The 24,695-nt window shown below is 50.0% G+C and overlaps 1 protein-coding gene across 1 annotated transcript; it reads right to left on the minus strand.

Annotated features, from left to right (window-relative positions):
- Positions 1-705: 705 nt before the first annotated feature.
- Positions 706-23,165, minus strand: PLA2G4D (phospholipase A2, group IVD (cytosolic)). The gene is made up of 20 exons (XM_010848008.1): positions 23,121-23,165; positions 18,401-18,473; positions 18,069-18,205; positions 17,366-17,497; positions 16,643-16,683; positions 16,212-16,254; positions 14,874-14,928; positions 14,418-14,548; positions 13,374-13,484; positions 13,207-13,244; positions 12,893-13,028; positions 12,428-12,564; positions 10,589-10,811; positions 5,352-5,469; positions 4,891-5,028; positions 4,539-4,660; positions 4,230-4,419; positions 3,794-3,960; positions 2,953-3,139; positions 706-1,398 (listed from the first exon to the last, which is right to left on the minus strand). The coding sequence occupies exons 1-20, from the start codon at positions 23,163-23,165 to the stop codon at positions 1,172-1,174; spliced, it is 2,451 nt and encodes an 816-aa protein (XP_010846310.1). The 3' UTR covers positions 706-1,171.
- Between the last annotated feature and the right edge of the window lie 1,530 nt (positions 23,166-24,695).

The raw sequence follows: 24,695 nt of genomic DNA on the forward strand, positions 1-24,695 counted from the left end.
ATGCTGACAGGAATGCAAAATGGTGCAGCTACTTTGGAAAATGGTCTGGCAGTTCCTCAAAAGATTAAACAGGAAATTACCATAAGACCCAACTTCACTCCTAGGTATATATGCAGGAGAATGAAAAACATTGTCCACACAAAAAAACTGTATATGAATGTTAACAGCAGCATTATTTATAATAACCAGAAAAGCAGAAACAATCCAAATGTCCATCAACTCATGAATAAAGTGTGGTATTTCTACACAATGGAGTATTATACAACCATAAAAGGGATGAAGTTCTGACATCTGCTACAACATGGACAAATCTTGAAAATATTTTGCTGAAAGAAGACACGAGAGGCCACATATGTATGACTATATGATTCATATTGTATGATTCCATTCATACTGTATGATTCCATTTATATTGTAAGATTCCATTTATATTATATGATTTCATTTATATGAAGTGTTTAAGCAAATCTAAAAGAAACAGGAAACAGATTAGAGGTTGCTTAGGGCTGGAGTGGGGGTGGTTTGAGGTTGACAGTTAAGAGGTAACGGGTTTCTTTGGGGTTAATGAAAATGTTCTCAAATTGATTGCAGTTTCTTAATATTGGGGCGGCTAAAATGTTTGGGGTTTCCCATAAGATGTTATAGAAAAATTTGAATGAACTTTTTGACCAACCCAGTATATAGTAAAAGCCACTGGATGCATACTTTAGACGGATGAATTATATGGCATGTGGATCATATCTCAGTAATGGTGCTTTGAAATAGTTTACACTGAGGAGAAGGAGGAATGAAGGCAGTAACAGAAGCCTGTCAGGATGGACTGTGATTCCTGATACCCAGATCCACCCCTCAGGCAGGCCCATACCCTGCCATCCCACCCTGGTCTGGCACCTCCAGCTTGCACTTCAAATCCATGCTGTTCAGGCATGAGAAGCACTGCCTGTGAATGTCTGGTTGGACCAGTTGTTCCTCTCAGTGGCCTGGTGAGGAGTTTGCTTTCAGCTCCTCTCAAACCAGCTCTGAAGGTAAGGGAGAACTCTGGGTAGGACGCAGGCCTGAGAGAGCCCATGAACGTCAGCCCCACAAGGGCTGTGCCCACTGTAGGTGGGCTGAGCCCCTGGCCACTGGAGGGGTCAGTGAGGCCCTCAAAACCCAGGGCCCCTGAGAAGTCTCAAGTCTGCACCCTTGGAGGCCTGGCCTCTGGGGCCCGGTGCTTCAGAACGGTCCTCAAGGCCTGCAGGATGGTGTCCTGGCTGCTCCGTACATTGTAGTCACTGAGCTGCACCAGGCGGTCGAAGTCTTCCTCCTTGTAGGTCATGTTGAACGTGGAATAGGGCGAGGTGACCCCAGTGAGATCTATCTGGCCGGCCGAGAGTTCTTCAGGCCCACGCTGGACACCTGCCCGGGGGCGGGAGGGAGTTAAGGACAGGGACCGGGGCCTCCACAGCTGGCAGGACTGTTCCTGGAGGCTGGGCACAGGGCTGAGCTGCTCCCCACTGAAGGGGCTCCATGCTTTCCTCCCAGCCCTGTGTCCTCTGCCCAGGACTCTGTGAGTGGCAGGATGCTATTTTGAGATATGAAGCGTGCGCTGCTCCCCACACTTCCTCACAGCATTGCGTGTCTTCCACCCCCTGATACCCACCTCAGCCTCAGGGATAAGTTGAAAGCAGCAGAAAAACAAAGTCCATTAGGTTAGTGAATGGTTTCTTAGAATTCATGGTGGAAACAAACATCTGAAAACCAAAGGGTTTTTGCTTTGCAAGAAACAGTCTTTGCTGAGAAAGAAAGAGAATTCCAAGATACAGACTGAGCACATTAAGAGTAAAGCTGGGGCTTCCCTCCTGGCTCAGTGGTAAAGAATCTGCCTGCTAATGTAGTGGACATGGGTTTGATTCCCAGTCAGGGAAGATTCCACATGCTTTTGAGTAACTAAGCCCATGCACCACAACAACTGAAAGGCCCATGCTTCAGAACAAAAGAAACCACCGCAATGAGAGGCCCGAGCACAGCAGCTAGAGCGTAGCAGCTCCTGTTGGCCACAACTAGAGAAAAGCCTGTGCAGCAACGAAGACCCAGCACAGTCACAAATAAATCAAAATTATAAAAAACAAAATGAAAATAGTAAATCTGGGGGACTTCCTTGGCTTCCAGTGGCTAAGATTCCTTGCTCCTAATGCTGGGGGCATGGGTTTGATCCCTGGTCAGAGAACTAGATTCCACAAGCTGCAGCTAAGACCTGGCACAGCCAAATAAATAAAAAACGTTTTTAAAAAAGAGTAAAGCTGGAAGTTTCAGAATTATGGCGAGAACTGTTAATAGAAAGCCAAAAACATGTACAAATGCAGAATTTGACTTTCCCATCAAAAGGTCATAAAACTCTGACCATTTGGTGGGAGGCAAGGGTTGGAGGGACTGTGATTAGAGTTCAGATTTCAGGCACCCTGGAGTAGAGGCTGAGTTCCCTCAGAAAGGACCCCAGAAAGGGCTGCAGTAGAATGATAGAGAGGCCAACTGTGACCCTAGGCAGGCTTAGGGGAATCTAAGAGAGAGGGGACCGGGGTCTCTCTTTCCTAGCTGTCCAACCTGGGGGGCCATTAGAAAATCTTGCAACTGGTAGCAGTTGTGGAGGTGACAGTGTGGGGATTCCCACATTCTGCTCCCGCCCCTCCCACCCAGGCCACAGAATAGAGAGCAGAGCCCAGGTGTAGTGAGCGGCATCAGGGTAGGGGAGGCCAACTGAGCCTGGGGTCTTGACAAAGAGAAGGGCAGCCCAGTGACTTTGCAGGGATCTGGGCACGCACCACAGGCCAGGGTTCTACCATGTCCCACACTGGGTTGGACAAGCTTAAGACTCTCTCCCTCTGCTGGCCACAGGACACAGGAGAGCCCAGGTCAGTGCCTGTGAGGAGCAGACTGCCAGGCTGTTAGTAAGCAGGGGTGGGGCTGCCTCACCGGGGGCCGAGTGGTCCTTGAAGGAGGCGTTGACCAGTGGGAAGTGCAGCACGACAGGGGCGTCGGGGCAGGCGGGGTCTGAGAAGAGATGGCACTCCCGGGGCTGGCGTCGGTCCTTGGGGCTGGGCTCCACGCGGGGGAATGGCAGCCCCCGGGCCCGGAAGTCCAGCTCCGTCTGCTGCAGCACCTGGTGGGGCAGGGGGACCCAGAGAGAGCACCGACTACTTCTGGGTCATCCTATGTCAGCACTCTAGAAAATGCTAGTATAGCTCCAGCCCAAACAGACTGCTCAGGGCAACCTGGTTTTGTCCTCCTCATGGTCCAGTCAAGCTAAGTGGTGCCTCAGAGGGAGGCCAAGGATCCAGGCGGTTTGCAGTATTGTTTGGCTAGAATATTTAGGTGGGGTACAGTCCTAGCACCCCCATCCCTATTTGGGATTGCTATTCCGGCTTATTCACTCTCAGAGCCTCAAGTAAGCCTCTGTAAGGCTTCTGTCTCTCAGCCCTACTCACCCCCTTCCACAGAGTCCCCGGGGGAGACCCAGGGGGATGGATGTGGACAGGCCAGGCTTTCCTCTCACCTCTGTCCAGCGCTTCCTCTTGGGGGCGGGCATGATGAGCTTCCTCCCACCCCGACCCTCTGTCTACCATTCCTGGGAGCCCAGGGCCCCAGCTCTTCCACAGCCCTTTCCCACCCTGGCAGGAGCCTGTGAGTCAAAGCCTGTCACCTCTCCCTCTCCTTGGCAACATAGAAAGTCTGGGTCAGTGGCCCTCTGCTCTCCCCTGGAGTGTGGCCTGGCTGGTTAGAGGGTCTGGGGTTCCCATGGGACAACCAGCAGTACCTCAAAGGGCGAGGATAGAGAGTAGTCAAAGGAGATTATGAGGTCCAGCCTGCGGCCTGGCCGGAACATGACGGGACAGCTGGTGTTAATGAAGTAGCCAGCATCCACCAGGCAGAGCTGGGGCTCCTGCGGGGTCAGCTGGTTGGGAGAGGAGTCTGGCCTGCAGTCTGATGGAGGAGGCAGCAATAGTCAGGGGCAGCCACTCGAACACAGACCAACCACTCTCCTGCTTCATCCTGCATTTGCCTCCACATCCCCTTCTTACCTCTGTGTCAGTCCCTGAATGCATGTCATCTGAGCCTTTGGCAAGACCTTCTCCAAGCCACGCCCCAGAAGTGGATGCTGGGACCCAAGACCCCTGGTAGCCCCAGCCATGGTCTATCTCCACCTGGGAGCCAAACCTTATTACCGGGAGACACATGGCATTGGCCCTTACCTGCCCAGGTGGTAAAGTCTTTCTGGGCACAGTAGTCCTTATGCATCTGGAGGCCCTGGAGGAAGTTGGAGCTGTGCTGGTAGAGTGGTCGGCTTGTCAAGAGGCCTTTAAACATCTGGGCCAGTGCTGTTCCAGGCTGCATCCACAAGGTCTCTGGCCATGAGGAGGTCCCCGCGGAGGCAGGGGACACCTCTGAGCCCAGAGAAATAGATGTTGGTCCAGTGACAGGCTTGGAAATGCCTGGCCCTGCCTGATCCTGACTGTGCTCCCATCCCGACCCTGCAGCATCAGAAGGGGAAGCAGCCTCACTCCAGGCTCCTTACCCAGGTCCCTGATCTTGTCCCGGATGTGCTGCTTCCAGGTGTCATCAGAGCTGGTGAGGTCATACCAGGCATCCAGCAAGTTCAGGGAGAAAATGTTGCTCCAGATACCTGCAGGCCAAATCCCCAAGAGAGTCAGCCTCAGCACTCTGCCTCCCAATAGTCCCCACCCTTGGGTATGGATGGAGAAGGAGGGGGGAACAGGCTGCCCCCACAAGGCCCTTCCCCACAACCCAATATCCGCCCTCACTAGGGGCTCTGCCCATAACTGGGTACAGGGGTTACGATCAGAGAGGCCTGGTCAAGGGACATCCGGGGCCTTCAGAGTGACAACCCCTCACCTTCCAGAAAGCAGATCCGGGACTCTGGGAGCCTCTTCATCAGCCGCCCCATGAAGAACTCAGAGCCGAAGAGCTCAGGAGGGACAAAGACTCCATACTTCAGGAACCCGACCTCGTAGGGGGAGAACTCGACCCACTCTGAGGGGGCAGGAGCGAGAGGCAGGAAAGAGAGGACAATGGGCTTGGGAGGAGGGGCAGATCTGACAAGGGCCAAAGACACAGCCCTCCAGCAGGCCTCAGCCTCCTGCCGGCCTGACTGACTCTTGAGCTGACCCCTCCGCCCCCACTCAGCCTTTTGTCTACATCCTTAGCCACCACAGCCCTTGCCCTAGATGGAGAGCCCTGCCACCTGACCCATCAGCCCATCCGCACCACCGTCCTTCCAGGACGTGGGCCATCTGTGCATCATGAGCGTGTGTGTGTGTATTGGAGGACGCAATGGATGGGACTGAGAATGGTACCCTTGAAGTCCAGGGTCTGCAGACTGTTCTCTTTGACACTGAGGCTCAAGTAGAGGGGCAGAGGGTTCTGGCCCCGCTCCAGCGCAGCTCTCTGTCCTGACAGCTTCTGATCCACCACCTGGGATGCAGGCATGAGGGCCAAAGTGAGGTTGGGAGCACCCTGGAGACAGGGTGTGGGTAACAGGCTGGGGGGAAGCGCCTGGGGGTCTGGGTGACATGGGTGGGCACATGATGCAATTCCCACTCCTGCCCCTGTGTGACCAGCCCCACATGCAGGGTTGCCATGTAGGGCCTTGCAGGTTGAGAGCTGCATATCTGTAGAGTGCCAATCACAAGGACCACAGTGTCAACAGTGACAGCCATCCCTGCATCCTATGGTGCCAGTGGCCCATCTTTATGAGTCAGAGGGTGGAGGGGCCATGGATCCTCTGTCTCTCTCTCTCACACACACACAGAGCTTTCTGCAGAGGACTCAGGAATCCTCCTTCAGTGTGCATTGTTAGCTTTGCCAGGGGCTGGCCCTTCTAGGTAAACCTGGACACAGTTCAACTTTTAGCCCCTCCCAAACACACTCCTGACATCCTCACCTCCCCTCATCTCCTCTGTCCCTGTTTTGCACAGTATAAGTTGTACCCCACTCTTTATCCTTGCCTTCTGCTTCTACTTTTCCCTCCAACAGAACTCTGGCAAGGATTGTGGCTTGCCTATTGGGGAGACCTCCAATGAGACTCACTGAATTCTAGCAGTACAGAAGGGTCTCCTTCTATCCCAGACCGAGATGCAAATATGACTCATCTCAGGCCTCAGCAAGGGTGTTGGTGGTGGCTGCCTGGAGCCCCACCTGGGGAAGGATCCTGCCACCACAAGCCCTGGGCTGTTTCTTGTGGATTGGTACATGTACCATGAACACACCATCTCTCAGGCTCTCAGAGCTGTAAGGCTGAAGGTTGTCCTCAGCAGCTACACCTAAGAGGTTCCCACCCTGCTGTATCTACTTCTATCATCAGATTTACTCAGAATGTGTGAGAAATACAGATTACTGGGTCTCTTCTGAGAATCAGCAGAAGCCACTTAGGAATTTGGCTTTTGTAAATCTTTCCAGGTGATTCTGATGATCAGCCAGGTGTGTATCTAGCCCAGCCCAATCAACGAGGAGTCCTGCTCTTGCACCGATGACAAAGCCTCAGCACACCCCATGTCCTTCCCTATCCCCACAGCCCTCTGACTGAAGCCCATGAGCTCTAGGGCCGCAACTACTGAAGCCCACACATCTAGAGCATGTGAAGCCACTGCAATGAGAAGCCTGTGCCCTGCAACAAAGAGTAGCCCCCCTCGCCACACCTAGAGAAAGCCTGCACAAAGCAATGAAGACCCAGTGCAGTCACAGATAAAAATAAATAAGTACAAATAAAATAATTTAAAAAAGAATTATTTTAAAAAGCACACAATCAAGGTGAGCTTTAAGAGATAAAGCATGATGACTAAGGAAAAGAAGAAAATATTCAAAAAGCATTCATATTGGGACAAAATTTTCAAAACTGCATGGGTGTTCATTCTAAGGGATGCACTGTCATTCAATAACACCACAAGGATTTTTATTCTTGTGAGCAATATTAAAAAGACTAATTAAGTTTGTCTTTTTAAAAATGACTACAAACTACATAAAACCACGCATTAAGTCATTTCTGGAGGATCAAATGGTAATTAAATATGTCTTCTTTATAGCCTAGGATCAAACTTCACTTTCTAGTACCTCAAAAAGCAAGCTGTTAAAACAAGCTTTCCCTACCTATAGTAATTAATTGTTGACACCAGACAGAAAAGTCAGTTAATAAAACACTGCACCCTCAAAACCAAACATGAGCTTAAATAGTAGAGCCAAAGAGTACATAGGATATGGTAATAAAATAAAAATGTTTCAAGTAATTATGTTGATTTTATAAGTTCCATGCCATTTCAACAAAAATCCCAACAATATATATCACGAGACTGGCTGGCTATTATGTATATAGAAAGGCAAAGCACCAAAAATAGCCAAGATAATTCTGAGATCCAAGGTGGGGATACATTTGCCCAATCAGAAACTGACATTTATCACAAAGGTAGTTACTAAACCAGTGCAGGATTGGCACCAGGATCAAGACTGAGTCCCATTAGAATGGAATAAGGGGCTTCCCTGGTGGCTCAGATGGTAAAGCGTCTGCCTGCAATGCGGGAGACGCAGGTTCGATCCCTGGGTCAGGAAGATCCTCTGGAGAAGGAAATGGCAACCCACTCCAGTATTCTTGCCTGGAAAATCCCATGGATGGAGTCTGGTAGGTTACAGTCCATGGGGTCGCAAACAGTCGGACACAACTGAGTGACTTCACTTCACTTCAGAATGGAATAAAGTGCTCAGGAAAAGTCCCATGAATGTGTGAGTTACTGTAGCTTCATGCTGACACATGACAGACGCAGCAATGTAGATCAGTGGGGATAATAAGTGATACTGGGGAAGTCTGCTATCCATGTGGGAAAAAACAACATTTAATTCCTACTCACATAATACCTGAAGATAAATTCTGGGTAGATTAAAGCCCTAACTGTGAAAAAGAAAGATATAAAACTCATATAAGAATATACAGAAAGATATTTCATAACTTTAGGGGAGGAAAAGATTTCTCAAGGAAGCTCTAAAAGTACAAACCATAAAGGAAAAGAATGACACATTGGACTATATTGAAACTATGCATCAAAGTCTATTAGGACTGATAATGATTAATATCCTGAATTTATAAGGAATTCCTATAAAATAATATTTAAAAGGTGCATTAAATAGAAAAGGATTTGAGTAGATAATCAATGCAAGAGCAAGCTCCAATGACAAATATACTTGAAAATGTTGCCTTATTAAAAGTCAAAGAAATGGAAAGCTACAATAAAATTTCCTTTCACTCCCATAAAATGGACATGCATTTAAAAGTGTGAAGATCATGTAGAGAAAAAGAAACTATAATACACTGGTAGTGAGAGTGTGAATTAACACCACCCTTTTGGAGAACAATTTGGCAATAGCTTAGAAAAGTTGAAGATATACCACTCAATGGCCTAACACTTCCACTACTGGGTATGTATTTTCAAGGCTTAGAGAATCTTGAACACATAGGTACAAGACTTGTATAAAACCATTGTGCAATTAATATTACATTTTCCTTAAGGATATATATATTTTAATATAAGTATATGTAATAAAGGTGGATCTAAGAAAGTATAAACATTTGTAAGATATATGTTACGTATAATATAAAGTATACAGGTTACAGATATGTATGTGATAACAAATTCAGGATGGTGGTTCACTCTGGGGGTGGGAGGGAAATGGGGCTGGAGGGGGGTCCACAGGGAGCTTTGGCTTTTTCTGTAACATTTCATGTCTTAGGCTGATTAGTGAGATCCTGCATATTCCTTATATTATTCTTTATGCTTTATGTATTTTCTTAGGTCTGAAAATTATTGTAAAAAACACTTATTAGGATTTTATAATAAATATTTTAACTAATAAAAAATAAGAATGGTTGGTAATTTCCAAATAGCATTTTGCTTGCCAACAAGAACAAAAATTTAAAGAAAAAATTGAAAACAAATTCACTTTTTGGTCCTTTTATGGTCCTTTGGACCATGATAATCATTTTTGGTCAAATGCTTGATATCCAAAGATAAGAACGGTAAGAATCTTTCCTCTGCTAATGTATTTGATAGTACTTTTTTGTTACAAATATTAAAATACTTTTTGTGTTTTAGTCACTTCAAAAGCTTTAAAAGAAACTATAAGGGGTAAAACAACAAAAAAACAATTTCACAATTTCACAATTTTTTTTTGGAAAAAAAAAGGAATCCTGATTTTAATCATTGTATCAGTTAATATAAGATCCAGAAGTTGACTTACTAAGCTTTTCTTTTTCTTTTTTTAAAGAAGCAAGGTATAAAAAATTTTTATATGCTCAGTTTTGTCTTAATGGTGTTAGGATCACAGTAAAGAAATAGATTTGCTGACACTTAATGCTTACCAGAGAAGGCAATGGCACCCCACTCCAGTACTCTTGCCTGGAAAATCCCATGGATGGAGGAGCCTGGTAGGCTGCAGTCCATGGGGTCGCTAAGAGTTGGACATGACTGAGCGACTTCACTTTCACTTTTCACTTTCATGCATTGGAGAAGGAAATGGCAACCCACTCCAGTGTTCTTGCCTGGAGAATCCCAGAGACATGGGAGCCGGGTGGGCTGCCATCTATGGGGCCGCTCAGAGTTGGACACGACTGAAGCGACTTAGCAGCAGCAGCAGGCTGTAAGCATTGCTGCTGCTAAGTCGCTTCAGTCGTGTCCAACTCTGTGCGACCCCATAGACGGCAGCCCACCAGGCTCTGCCATCCCTGGGATTCTCCAGGCAAGAACACTGGAGTGGGTTGCCATTTCCTTCTCCAATGCATGAAAGTGAAAAGTGAAAGTGAAGTCGCTCAGTCATGTCCAACTCTTAGCGACCCCATGGACTGCAGCCTACCAGGCTCCTCCATCCATGGGATTTTCCAGGCAAGAGTACTGGAGTGGGGTGCCATTGCCTTCTCCGTGCTTACAGCCTGGCGTGCTGCAATTCATGGGGTCGTAAGGAGTGGGACACAACTGAGTGACTGAACTGAACTGAACTGAATGCTTACCCTATGCCAAGGCAACAATAATGCTCAGAACCACCCTGTAAGATAAGTACTATTCTCATTCTCATTGTACATATGAGAAAACTGAGGCACAGAGAGGTCAAGTAACTTGCCTAAGGAAACATAGCTAGTAAGAGGCCCTAGAATTAGAATCTAGGAAATCTGGCCCCACAGTGTATGCTTTTAACACTACCATGAAGTGAAGAAGAATACATTTCATATTACAGTATAAATAAAAAGCTGTTCCAAAAATCTCACTGACTCAAACACAATGCTTAACTGACTTTGGCACTAACTGGTCCCTAGCTCTTGAGAGATCCAGAAATTTCTGTTTCACGGTAATTAATTGAAGACTAACCTGACTCAAAAAGTCAGCATTCCAGAGTTGGTAGACACTGAGGTAGAGAGGTATGGCTGTTCCCATATCCTTCAACAATGTACTAGCCTTTCTTTCCCAACAGGAAAGGCACATGGGCCTCAGCTAGCTGCAGGGCTGCCCCTGCCCCACCAGTGCACACACCCTCCCCCTCACATGCACAGGTGCCCTACCTGACCGTGCAGCATGAACTCCAGCACCAGACCCCACAGGTCCACAAAAGTCGTGGTGCGGCCCTGCTCAGCCCGCTGCTGCAGCTCCCGATGGTAGCTCGCCAGGCACTCGGGAGAGAAGGCCTCCAGCTTACTCTTGGCCAGGTGCTCCCGGACATGACTGATGGGTCCTTTGAGGTCCTTCTGCGACCACTCAGGGTCCCCATACAGATGGGCCATTGTCCTGAGAAAACAAAGGATCATTACGGTAGGAGACCAAGGCTCAGCATGGTTGCTGCAACTCCAATTTCCATTCTCTGACTTCTCCCAACATGTGATTCCTGCCACCAAACCTTGCCTGTCTGGGAGCTGTCTCAGGGTTTTCTCTCCTTGGTTGGCACTGTCCAATATAGAGTGTGAGCCACATATGTAATTTACATTTTCCTAGTGACCACATTTTTAAAAAGTAAAAAGAGACCTGAAAAAATTAATTTTAACAGTATATTTCATTTAATTCAGTGTCTAAACATTATCATTACAGCATGTAATCAATATTTAAATTAATATAAATTTATATTTTTTCAAACTGTTTTTCAAAACTCGCTGCACATTTTATAACACATCCCAATTTGGACTAGCCACATTTCATGTGATCAGTAACCACATGTAGCTGGTGGCTGCTGTATTGTCTAGCACAGCTATAGGCCCTACTCCTTTCTTTATATGTCTGTCCTGAAGCCATTTAAGACACTGCTTATCAACAGCTGTCACCTAAACTCCTCTGAGGAGTTTACTCATCTTTTACTCCTTAGAGTCACATTTTAATAAGACTCAAAGGAATGACTCTCCAACAGTGAGAAGTCTCACTTCTCAGAGTGGGGTATCAGGAGGCAATGCTACCTTTAGGTAAAATAACATCTTGTGACCTACATTATCATCTATACTATAGGGTTGTGAGAGCTGGATGATAAAAAAGGCTGAGCGCTGAAGAATTGATGCCTTCAATATGTGGTGCTGGAGAAGACTCTTGAGAGTCCCTTGGACAGCAAGGAGATCAAACCAGTCAGTCCTAAAGGAAATCAACCCTGAATATTCATTGGAAGGACTGATGCTGAAGATGAAGTTTCAATACTTTGGCCACCTGATTCGAAGAGCCGACTCATTAGAAAAGACCCTGATGCTGGGAAAGGTTGAAGGCAGGAGGAGGAGGAGACCACAGAGGATGGGGTGGTTGGATGGCATCACGGACTCAATGGACATGAGTTTGAGCAAACTCTGGGATATAGTGAAGGACAGGGAGCCTGGCATGCTACAGTTCATGGAGTCCAAATAGTTGGACATGACTGACCTACTGAACAACAATAGGGACAATAAGGAAGACTACCGCATAGAGTGTTGTGAGGATAAAATGAGGTAACAACCATTAAAGGAAAAAGAGCTACCAATTTGGAGTTCCTGATATGTGTCAGATATGTTAAGTGCTTCAACTTGGGCTGTCCCACTCTAATCCTATGGTGTTTGTGCTATTATTACCCCCATTTTGGATATGAGTCAACTGAGAATCAGAGGAAATAAGTTGCTCAGAGTCACTTAGTCAGTAAGTAGTGTTGCAGAAACTCAAAGCCAGCTCTTTCCAGATCAGCCAACCTATGCCTATTCAGTAGCATGGAATGGATGTCCTGCCATTGCTCACTCATGGCAGGACCTCTGATTGTCTATTTCCTCCCTTTTGAGAAAGCCATTTGGCACCTATCAGCCCATACCGCTTGGCTTCCCCACAAAAAGGGTCCCATTGATGTCCTCTCCATATCCCTCTGGAGCCTGATCATCTCTGCTCTTCCAAGTCCCCAGGGCCCTCACCATGTAGAGCCTGAGATGCCACTGAAGTAGGTCACACAGTCCAGAAGGCCTAGCTTCTGCAAGGCCAACAGTTGGCCATAGAGAGAGGTCATGGCCCGGGCGCCTCCTCCTGTGGCCATGATGCCTATTACAGGGACCTGGGTTGCACACAGACACAGGTTGGGTTAACAAGGACAGGGATGGAGTGGCCCCCTGCCCCCAGGGATGGGACCTAGTGGGCAGGGCCTAAAGTTTTCAGGATTAGAGCCAGCACCTGCTTCTCCCCAACAAGTAATAGCTCTCAGCCCTGGACAGGTCCCCAAAGAGAGTGTCCCCAAAGAGAGCTTCCCCACGCCCAATATCTCTCCCCCACATGCCCATCCCCCAGTCTCTGTGACTCAAGTACCTGGAGAGGGCATAGCAGTCAGGAAGTCCATTAGGGCCAGTACAAGTTATCTGCACCCACGTCCCTCTACCCCCACAAACCTCATCTTCCTGCAGGTCTCCATCCAGCTGCAAGACCTGCTTCAGGGCCTTGGCCACCACCTGCTTCCTCCTGCTCAGGAAGGCTCTTTCCTCCACACTCAGATCGAAGCCCAGATGTACAGCCAGCTCCTCAGGGCTGGGGCGGTATAGGAGTCAAGGGTCAGGGGCACCTGCATAGCTCAGCCACTGGTTGGTGAAGCCCATAGTGACTGCCGAATAAACTCCCTGCTCCCAACTCCCAAGGCTATTCTTTATACCACTCTCCCCAACTCCTGTGACTACCCTGGTCTTCCACGTATGTGAATGGCCCTTACCAGCTCTCAGCCTTGAGCTGCAGCTTCACTCCTGGGGCCTGAAATCAGAGCAAGAGACCCTACTCAGATTGTTCTAGACCCTGAGGGGAGAGTGGGTATCCCCTGGGGGCTTTGGCTCCCCCGTCTTTGTTCTCACCGACACTTCCCATCTAGCCGAGGCCACTTACGTTTGTAGCAGGCACGTCAATGGTCACCTCTTTCCCCATGGCCAAGGACCTCAGGGGCACAGTGAGGTGCCCAGCTGAGTGGCCTGAGTTCCAGCCACTGCTTATAGAGCTCTGGAAGAAAACTTTGTTCATTCATTCATTTATTCAACAAATCCTTACTGTGTATCTAGACAGTGATCCAGACAGATATAAGCCCCACTCCAATAATAAAAAAATAATTACAATATTTATAATTATTGTAATAATAACTGCACAAATAACAGCTAACTGAATTATTTTGCTATATACCTGAAACTAGCACAATATTGTAAACCAACCATACTTCAATTATTATTCAATCAATAATAATTATAATAGCTTATATTTTTTAGTATATCAATGGCTAAGTGTTATTTATTATTCTAACTGAATCATATGTGTGAATCTACAAAGGAACAGGTAACAAATTGTTGTTAGTAAGTATCGTAAAGGAAATAAGCAGTGTGATGTGACAGAGTAACCAAAGAGCTATGTGAAGTCTACTTAAGATGGGAGGATCAAGGAGGGCCTCTGGAGAGGTGCTGTTTGAGCTGAGATCTAAACGAGCAGGAGGAGGAGGAAGTAGACGAGGAAGAAGAGGAGTAGACAGCCTTGGAAAGAGACACAGGGGGACAGGGAAAGCACTTGGGGTGCTGGAAAAGCAAGAAGAGACAAACATGGCTGGAGCATCATGAATGAGGGACACATGGAAGAGAACGAGTCCGCAGAGGTGTGTAGGGGCCAGGTTATCAGGGCCTGTGGACACAGACATGGGATTTTATTCTAAGAGCATTGTTGGAGGAGCCATTAAAGACTTTAAACAAAGACTGACATGGCACAGCCCCCATGCCCAACCTAAGTCATTGGCCATCCTCCTTGCGTGGCAAGGGCATAGTACCTAACTGGGGGAGGCTGATAAGGCCACAGGGGCCTGATCTTGGCAGGGGGATGGCCAGAAAGAGGCCTGCAGCAGCTGGAGCTGGCCCAAGGCTGGGGTTGGCAGGTAGCCCCAGAGCCAAGACCTACCCTCAGGCACCCACTCAGCTCAGCCTCTTGGGCTGCCATGTAGTGGAAGCAGAAAGCAGAGGCTGTGCCCAGGGTAGATGTCTGCGTGTCCTCATATGAGCCCTTCAGCACCAGCTCCAGCTCATCCTGATCTAGGGAGAGAGAGGACAGACTAGCACAAGGAAACAAAAACCCAGAACCCCAACTAGGATCCAGGAAACCAGCAGTACTGCCCCAGACATGGGGAGGCTGAGTGGCTTGACCAGGGCAAACAGTATTCTGGAAAGAGCCCTGCCCACAACCCCCATGGGACTCCCACCTTCTGTGGGAGTGCCTTCCCGCAGTTCAGGGGGGGACTCTAATGCCCAGAGGAGCCCCGTTGCCCTTGTGCTGTGAGGGAAACCTCCTGCTCTGCAGGTTCCCCAGCCACCCCCATCCACCCCCCACATTCCAGGCGGAGGCCAGACCTTGTCTCACCTGCAGCCACAGCCATGCTGACGACATGGACATCCAGGCGTGACAGCTCTCGCGCCTGGGGCAGACCACATTGTGGACAGGGGACTCTGCAGGGGAAGCTGAGGTCCCCTCAACCTCACCCCCTGAGCCCCACTATCCCAAATCCACTGCATCCAGAACCAGAAGTGGAACCGGATGCTGAGACCTCTCACCCTACCTCTGGTCCCGGAGAAGCCAAGAAAACCCCATCTCCACCCAGCCTTCTACATTTGCCAAACTTCTGACATTTCTGAAAGCGTCCCCAGCCCTCAGGCCCAGTTCTTTCTTCTCTTTCTCTGCAGACTCAACCTGGAGGAGGCATTCTATTATAACTGCTCCCAAATAGTATTATGCAACCTGCCAGTCCACAGGATGATGGACTGGGTCAGAGAAACAAAACCTTAACATTTTAGCCACTGAAACATCTCCTGACTGTCCTCCAGTTGACTGCCTTGCCAAGGGAGTCTGCTGCGTTCTCTCTGTAATGCCTGCCAGCTGGAGCCCACAGCCCAACTGCTACATCGACAGCATGTCACTGGGCTCCATCACCTCAGATGAAAGACAGCTGCCTCAGGTGTGGCTCTTTACAGGGTATTTGAAAAAGTAATGCTAGCCCATCAAACAGATACTCGTAGGACCCCGAGGGTGGGTGCCCACTTCAATTCTGAACTCCAGTGGCCTGACTCACCACAGGCAGGGCCTGGCTTGGCTCCCAGGTCAGGGCTGTATTGCCTGTTGGGAGTTTTGCTTTGAATAGAAAGTTTCTAAACATCGCTCACCACCCATTCCTGTCCACTGCAGCTCTGTGAGCTTGCTGTGTTTTAGGAGAGCTGACTAGGACCCTCCACTGTTCCGGGGAGGAGCTGGTTGACCCCTGACTCTATCTCAGGGCTCCCAGCTTGGAAGCACGCCACACTGGAAAGGCTCTCTGAGGCTCGTTACCTGAATTTTCACAGCCTGAGCCTGGCCTGGCCTGTCAGTCCTCCTTGCCACCTTCAGGGCTAATAATTATGAACTCATTACACATGACTAAACACCATTGGCCTAAAATTCCCTGAAAGCTCCCTCAGAACTCTTCTCAGCAGAGCCTCGGCCTCCTCTCTCTCCAAGTGCCCTTTAGGCCCCTCCAAGCCCTGCAGCCCCAGGTGACCACCCAGCAGGAAGGCCAGGCAGTCTTACTGCAAAGTCCTGTCCTCGCCTCACCCCTTTTGGCCCACCCCCAAACCCCTACCCTCCACCTCTACCCTGGTGTCTGTTCTGGGGTCCCTCCCTCAGCCTCCTTGCTTCCTGTTCCCACACAGGTGTGGGGAAGGTGGTTACCACAAGCACGTTGTTGGTGATGAGGTTTTCCGGGCAGTCTGACCTGGAAAAATCAAACCATTCAGAGTGCGGCCTTGCAAAGGCCAATGCTTCCTGCACTGACATCCCCCTCCCATCTCAGGCTACACCCAGATGGGGCCTCCTTGAGTGACAAGGAGGGTTCTCTGAGTCCTGGATATGATTTTTCTGGGTGTGGGGAGATGCTTCTGAAGCGCTAAAGGTGGGGAGGGAGGAGGAGAGTGGGGCAGAGAAAATACCGCCTTCCTCATTTCATTTCTCTAATAGGGTCCCCCCACCCTGACTGACAGGGGTGGGAGATGAGGAACAACACATCTAGACTGGAAAGACCAATGGGAAGATCTGAATCGAGGATATTTTCCTCAGGAGAGCCTTGTCCTGAGACACTCCCTGGGCTGGGTGGTAGCACTCACATTTTCTCAATCAGGAACTCCACGTCCAGCTCCTCCGGTCCCTGGAATTAAAGATGAACCAGTTGCCAACATGCCCATGTGTCTTTGGAGTTGGCACAGCTCCTTTATGTGTGTCATGTCATCATCTCAAGCTGCCTCCAAGGGAGGCATGGTGTTACAACAGCTCCCATTTTACAGATGAGGAAATTGAGTCTTAGGGAAAAATGGGCTACCTGCTCAGGTTCCACAGCTGGCAGGGCTGAAGGGGAAGACGAGGGACACAAGCCTAAAGAGGCTTGAAGATGCCAAGGGTCCTTTTCATCTTCCTCTCAAGGGGGACCAACCCCAGAACTCTGCTTTCCATGCCTCCAGGCTTTGCCTGCTGCAGAAGGAGCACAGACCATCACGCAGGCCTTGGGAGGGTCAGAGCAGTGAGCAGGAGTGATGAGCCTGCACCCCCTGATGAGCTGGGCACACCCAGCTGTGTTTGTGGCACATGAGGAAGTTTTCACATCATCCCAAACCTTCCTTCCCTGTAGAAGACTAGAATCCTTCCTTCCCTGTAGAAGACTAGAATCTTTCATTAAATGATTCAGCTGATAATAGTCAAGTTAAGCCTCTCCTTTCCTATTAAAATGCAAAAATCTCCGGGAAGGGCCTGGCAGCATCCCAATAGACAGGAGAAACTACGCAACCTCCTCAGCCTGGAGCTGAGAGGTGGGGCCGGTAGGTACCCCCACCCACCTGGGTGCGCAGGGAGAAGGTCTTTCGGAGCAGCCTGCCAGGGAGGACTTCAGAGACATCATAGAGAACCTTGAACCAGGCGTCATCCTGCGTGACTGTGTCCTCATCATAGAGGGTCAGCTCCAGAACATTCTAGGGACCCGAGAACAGAAACTTAGCACATTATTAACTCATAGTGTGGCTCACAACTGTTGAGCCCTCACTTGATGCCGAGGGCAAGAAAAGATGATTATGCCTCCACGCTTTTTACTTCAAAATAAAAATATAGGTAAAGCCTGAAAGTGGTTAAAGGAAATCAGCAAAGTTCTTAACTTACCCCTGTTAATTTTTGTTTTTATAAGAAATTAAATTCTTTCAAAGAGTTTCCCCCATCCCAGTTCCATGCCTGCTTTGCTGGTTCCCTAAGGCACGGTAGGTCCCAGGCACTTACTGGGAGTCTTCCATGTGTGATTTCATTTAACCTCAAACAACCCAGTCAGGAGGGCTCTTATGCCTCCACTCCACAGACTGGCTTTGGGAGGACCATCACCTTGCCGTTCGCATATCCTCTCGCATACAGCACATCCAGGCTGGAGCACACAGACACCCCATTCCCCAGGGTCTCTGCCTGAGCCCCACAAAAAGGTGTGCTCCACCCCAAAACGTTCGTGTGTGTGGTACCACCTGTCCTCAGGTGGGTGGCCAGGGATACTCTGACCTTTACCTTGACCTGACCCTGGATCAGGAAAGTGAAGGTCTCGTTCCACACAGGATGACTGGAGTTGGTAACTGTTTTGGTCTTAAACTTCGTTCCAGGTGCGGTTGGCATCTGTAGGACCACATAGGGGTCTGCCTCGCTCACTGCCAACATCAAGGGAGCCGTTGTGAGAGAGAATTCCTCACATCACTCTCCAGACGCCTCACCAGGTTCCTCCCAAGATCCCTGCAGCCACTCTGGGCAGCCCAGCCCAGCCCAGCCCCTAGGCACTTGCCTGGGTCTTTCCCTTAGGACCCAGTCAACCCCACCTCCCTAGAGCCCTGTTCACAGTTACTCACACAGGTCAGCCCAGCCCAGGCCCCGTGCCTCCAGGACCTTCACGGTGAGCCGCCAGCAGGTAGAGGCCTCCCTCTGGAGAGAAACAGACCACTGAGTCCCTCCTGCTCAGGCACGAGCCCCACTGATCAGTACCTGAGATGCTTACTGATGCTGCCAGGCATTGCGGGGCCAAACAGCCTTTGCCTACCACTGCCCGTGACTTCACTTTCACTTTTCACTTTCATGCATTGGAGAAGGAAATGGCAACCCACTCCAGTATCCTTGCCTGGAGAATCCCAGGGACGGGGGAGCCTGGTGGGCTGCTGTCTATGGATTCGCACAGAGTCAGACACGACTGAAGTGACTTAGCCGCCCTTGGGGCTGTGGCTGTCAGAGAATGGCAGACCTCAAAGGGGGTAGAATTTGTGGGAACCCTTCCCTTCAGGGGCAGGATTGCACAGTATAGGGAAGAGTGCAGGAAACAAAGGGCCAGGGGATGCCCACCTTACTGGACATGTCAGTTTGGGGTCAGCCACCCCCAGAGCTCCCAGGAGGGCAGCCCCTTGGTGAAGCATGCGACCCGGCTGCCCACTGTCCCCCCAGCCCTCTGGAAAGGAAGTGGGCATGTGACTCCAGGAGGCTGAGCCCCAGGGGCCCAGTGCTCCCTCATGGCCTCAGGTACAAACCCTTTCTTGGATGTGAATTGGGAAATTCCAAGAGCATCAGGCTGTTAACTGTGTGCAGGGGGCAAAATGTATTAAGACGACATGTGTTAGTCGCTCAGTTGTGTCTGACTGTTTGTGACCCCATGGACCTTAGCCCGCCAGGCTCTTCTGTTCATGAAATTCTCCAGACACGAATGCTGGAGTGGGTTGCCAGTTCCTGTTCCAATTAAGATGATGGTGAGGCCATATTAGCCCACAGACAAGCCCAATGAGATGGGAAAAGAACTGAAAGGGCAGAAGCTCTGAGGGACCAAGAAGATGAGCAGAAGTAGGTGGCAGGAAGAAAAGCAGAGGGCAGGTGGGGTGTGGCTGAGTCCTGCCCAGGGACAGGGTGGGCGGGGGTGGGGGGCGCGTATCCTCAAACCCCTACCGCTGAGGTCCTTGGCACTGCTGGCATTTAGGGGGCCACCGGGTTTGTGTTCTTCCTGAGGCCCCTCTGGGTAGTTTTTCCTGGGCACCCTGCACACGTTTTTTATGATAAGACCCTGCCATCTGCGGCGGAAGTGACACTGTGCCTGCAGGGTCAGGAGACAGCGCTGCGATGAAACCAAAGCTCTTTCCTGTGCTGCATCCTCCCACCGCCAGTCCCGCTTCTGTGCATGTGATCGACAGTCTTGGCTCCTGACAGGATCGTCTCTGCCCTGCGTGGGTGCTCCCTGCCCAAGGCTGGCTCAGCGTCCACGGGACAGGCTCTCCATGCCCCACAGAGAGGCTTAAAGGACAATGGGCCACAGCAAAGTCAATCAGGCTTGTGCCCCTTGGTCCTCAATTCTCCCTGTCCTGTAGCTTCTGGCTGAATGTCTTTGTCAGCCTAGTCAGCTCTCTGGCAGAGCACACGTGACCCTCCCAGCAAGATAGACTGGTTTCTCCCTTCTTGGGGATTAGTGGCAGCAGTGACATCCACAGGCCATAAGCCAGAGGTTGTAATTGACAGTGATTTAGTGACTTTTTAGACACCTGGCTCCATTTCCTCCCCACACTAATTCCATCACCATCCACCACAGAGAAGGTGCAGGCTGGAACCTTGGTTCCTGTGAGGAGTTGTGCTCCAATGCCCACTCCACGCTGGGGAGAGGCAGAGGCAGCCCCAGGCCCCCCAGTTCTCAGGGCCACAGCCTATGGGCTGCTCTAAAGCCACTTGGGGCTACTAAGAAGCATCCCAATTTCTTGCTTTCCAGACAGCCACCCTGCCCAATTTGGATGTTGCTGCCCATTTTCCTCTCTGGTCACTGAGAAGCTCTCAACCTCAGAAAGCCCACCATTCCCCAGAGGATCTCTTTCCTAGGGTGAAACTCCATTCTCTTCACCTCTAAGAGTGTCACTAATATAGCATCTGGAGGATGGGCTGTGACAGTCACTACAATGACTGGTCATTGCTGGGGTAGGAGAACAGATTGGTCAAGGCAGGTGTCCAGCTAGATTGTCTGGATCTAAACTGCTTGATTGCTGTGTGACCCAGGACAAGTCACTAAACTCCCCAGTGCCTCTGTTTCCCTATTGTAGTGAGACTAATAACAGTATCAACCTGACACAGTGTTTTCAGGCTCAATGTGTTAATGCCTGTAGAATGCTTAGCAAAAAAGTAAGCAGTTTCTAGACAATTTTTCTTATTACTATTAATATTTATTAAGTACTTGTTAAGTTTATGTTTCTAGGTGCTATACTAAGCATACTACATATTCAAACTCAGTTTATTGTCCCAACAGTTTGTAAGATAGTTCTCTCATTTCACAGATGAGAGGATTGAGACTCAGCAAGGTAGACTTGCCCTAGGTCACAGAGATAGTAAGTGACATGGTGATTTTGTCACTAAGTCGTGTCTGACTCTTGCGACCCCATGGACTGTAGGTAGCTCACCAGGCTCCTCTGTCCATGGGGTTCTTTAGGCAAGAATACTGGAGTGGGTTCCAGTGCCAGTTCCTTCTCCAGGGGATCTTCATGACCCAGGGATTGAACCTGGGTCTCCTGCTCTGCAGGCAGTTTCTTTACCGACCAAGCTACAGGGGAAGCCCCTGGTAAGCAAGTGATGTAGTTTGGATTCAAACCCAGGCCTTCAGGGCCAGAGCTCACAATCCGTAAGAAGTTCTTAGGACTTTGCATCTTTGTAAAACCATCCAGATTTCTCCCTCTACCCTGTGGATATCTAAACGTTAGAATTTCATGGATTTGTTTTAGACAAATAGGGTTATTGAGCCAACTAACATGTTAACTAATAGAAGTCTTTTCTCCCAAGGGTTCTGGGGCTTCACCTTCCTTGTTTAAAGACCCTCCCTCCTGGACTACTTTGTCCACTAAAGACTGACAATGGACATTCGTGGAGGGTCTCCTGTAGGGTCCCCCAGCTCAGCTTCCTGTAGCATCCTGGGAGTGCCTCCTTTTTGAGAGTCCTAGACACCCTCTCTCCCCCTGCACGGTGACCCCAGGGCCTCCTCCATGGCTCAGTGCTGGCCCTGCTCAAGGGAGACTGAGGGGCGCTGGGGTCCCCAGACCGGGGTCCAGAGGACCTATGACAATGAGGTCTTCAGCTGGGAGAGACAAATGAGCAGGCTGCCTTTTCTCCCTGCTGGCACCCAGTAACCTGCCTATGGGAGGCTGGAGAGACCGGGAGTGGGAGCTGCAGCCACAGCTTCCAGCCCTGAACCTTCTGAATCAGGCTGAGATGTTGCTCCAGAACCACACAATTGGCCCATCCCAGAGCAAGTCCTGGATGCCCCGGCCTGCCCCACCAGCCACACTTCTGCTGCCAAGGCAGGCTCCAGTTTCCCCTTCCACCAGGTAAGAGGTGGGGTGGGGCAGCCGCTGAGGCTTGCCTGCCCCTGGAGCCAACTTGAAGGCCTTGGGGATTCGGCCAATCCCAGGACTGTCAAATAAGACATTTCCCAGGTGTGTTGGTAGGCTCCCAGGGCCTATGAGCCAGTTTTGCCCACTGGGCTGGGCCCAGAGAAGGCAAGGGTGGAAGAAAAGGATGTCCAGCCTTCTCCAGGGAGATGAGGAGGAAAGGGGATGCTTCAGACACTTCCACTGCTGGGTCCTGGGGCTCAGGCTCCTATTGGAGCCCAGCCCCTCCACCTTCCTCCTCCTGCAGCCATGAGTCCCCCTTAGCCCACATCAGGGCATTTCCACTAATGTCTGGCTTGGGAAGGGTCCTCCAGATCTCAGGCTGACATGGGCTGGGACGGCAGGTGTCCTGCAATGGAAGGGTCCCCCCTCCGTCTTCTCCAGGAGTCCCTGGTGCCTGGCCTGCTCCAAACAAATCTTCAGGAGCATCACGTTAGAGCTGCTTACCTAGCTGCAACTCAGGCCTGGATCTCAGGGCCAAGCTCCAGAAGCCTGGCCAGCTCTTGAATGAAATAAATGCCCCTGGACAGTGATCTTGGCATCCTTCATGGCCACTTTCTGGGGCAGCAAGGGAGACCTGAGGAGCCAGTCCTTCTGACCTGGGTCTGTGGCAAAGATTGAGGGAAAGCACCTAGCAGGGTGAGAGCAAGCAGTTTGTAGGCCTCTTTGGCCTGGTTGCAGCCTCATAGCTCTCGGGCCTGGCAAATAATTTGAGGTTGGGGATTTAGCATATCTCCTGAGATGCACAGGTGGTTCCTGGGTTCTGGCCGGATCCAGGAAGCCCGCTGCCTGCAGTAGTAGGCTGTGGACCTGGTGGGGTCTCCTGTGACACACAGCCAGTGTGTTCTCTGATGTGGTGTGTGAGCCTTCGGAGGAAGGAAGGGGTGGGGCTCTAAGGGGCTGCTGCCTGGTCGATCACGGTGGACTCTGGTCTCCTTGGGCTTACTTCTATGGCTGTTAATCACCCATCCCACCCACTCATTATCCCTAAACACAGATTCCCTCACCTTCTGCCTTCCTCCTTCATCCTCTGCCTAGGCAGAGATGCCAGGTCTGGGACCCAGCCCCTCCCCAGAGACCAGAATCACCTTGGTTTCAGCTGTGTCAGGCTCTTTAGAGGCACCCTGGCTCCAAGCCCTGCCCTGAGTGATGCCAATAGGCTCGGAGGCGTTATTACCTGGTGAGGATGGCCAGGTGGTCCCCTAGGTGTCAATCTCTCCATGCCGACACTTTGGCTCCACTCCAGGCCCAGCCAAGATGCCAGCTCCCTGGCTGGCTGGCAGCGACTGCTCCAATGGGATGGGACTGACTGTGAACCTGCCAGCCTCAAGGAGCAATAATTCTATAGGGAGCCCGGGCCCCACCTCCAGGTCACTCCCTCAGCCCAGCATCTTCTGTTCCTTCCGAGGCTGAGTCAACTCTCTTCTCCAGTAACTTCTGGCAGGGCTCCAGAACCTGCAGGTGAAGCATCCCTTCCAGACCTGGAGTGTCAGGATACCAGAGAGGGGGCAGGCAAGCAGCCAGGAGCCTAGGAGTAACAAGAGGGCAGCCCCAGAGGCAGGCGCTGAGCAGACTCTGGCAACCTAGCTGCAGGGGGCTCTGGACTCTGGTCCTAGACCTCTTGCCCCTTCCATGCAACTGGTTCTAGCGACAGTTCACTCCTCTAGGGGATTGTAATTAGAAAAAATATGGGAGACCCCTGCAAGTTAAAGATTACTCAAGAAAGCAGCTTTGCTTAACCACAAAAGCAAGCAGGCTTGCTTAGGAACAAAACCAGGAGGCAGAAGCACAAGGCAGGCCCCCAAACAATAAAACAATGGTGGAATGAGACCTACATCCTGCCCAGTGAGCTCAGTAAGTTAATGACCCCTAGGACATGCTTTCTGTTCTGCACACTTAAAAAACAATAACTTGTGGACCTAGCTAGGAACAGGAAAGGGAGGGACAAGAAAACTCCCCTGCTCAACCTGGAGGAGCAGCTGATGATGAAAGTATGACATCTATTTAAGAATGAGGAATAAAATGGTGTTCTCTCCCTCCCCACTTTCCCTTTGAATGTGAAACTGTAGCCCACTCAGTTCACCAGGGCGTCATCTCTCATCTGCTTGCCTGTAAGCCTTGTAAGGGTCCTATTCTAACATGGGCATGCATGCTCAGTCGTGTCTGACTCTCTGTGACCCCATGGACTGTAGCCCACCAGGCTCCTCTGTCCATGGGATTTCCCAGGCAAGAATCCTGGAGTGGGTCACCATTTCCTTCTCCAGGAGATGTTCCCGACCCAGGGATCTTATGTCTCCTGCATTGGCAAGCAGATTCTTTAACCACTGAGCCACCTGGGAAGCCCCTCTTCTAATAAATTGTTCTTATCTATCACTTTGTCTCTCGCTGAATTTTTCTCTACTCTGAGACATAAAGGACTGTGGTACTAGAGTTCTTGGGAGCCCCCTAAAGGGCACCCAATGGTTTCACTAGGAGTTTAGAGGAATTTCTGTTAAAATTCAATGGTAAGCTTTGTAGTAAAGGTAAGAGACCAATCAGAAAACTCTTAGATTACGAATATTACAGAAAAAAGCTTTGTGAAGTACCTGTTAAACTATTCATTATGCACATGCTGACTTAAAGAATAGGCACAACATGGGAGTTTTGAGTTAAGTTTTATTGGGAGCAAAATGAGAACTAGAGCCCAGGAGACAGCATTCTAGACAGCTCTGAGAAATTGCTCTGAGGAGGCAAAGGGGGAGCTGCGACATAT

The sequence above is a fragment of the Bison bison genome, unplaced genomic scaffold (genome assembly GCF_000754665.1).
Source record: "Bison bison bison isolate TAMUID 2011002044 unplaced genomic scaffold, Bison_UMD1.0 scf7180017864259, whole genome shotgun sequence".
In the NCBI taxonomy this organism is placed as follows: domain Eukaryota; kingdom Metazoa; phylum Chordata; class Mammalia; order Artiodactyla; family Bovidae; genus Bison; species Bison bison.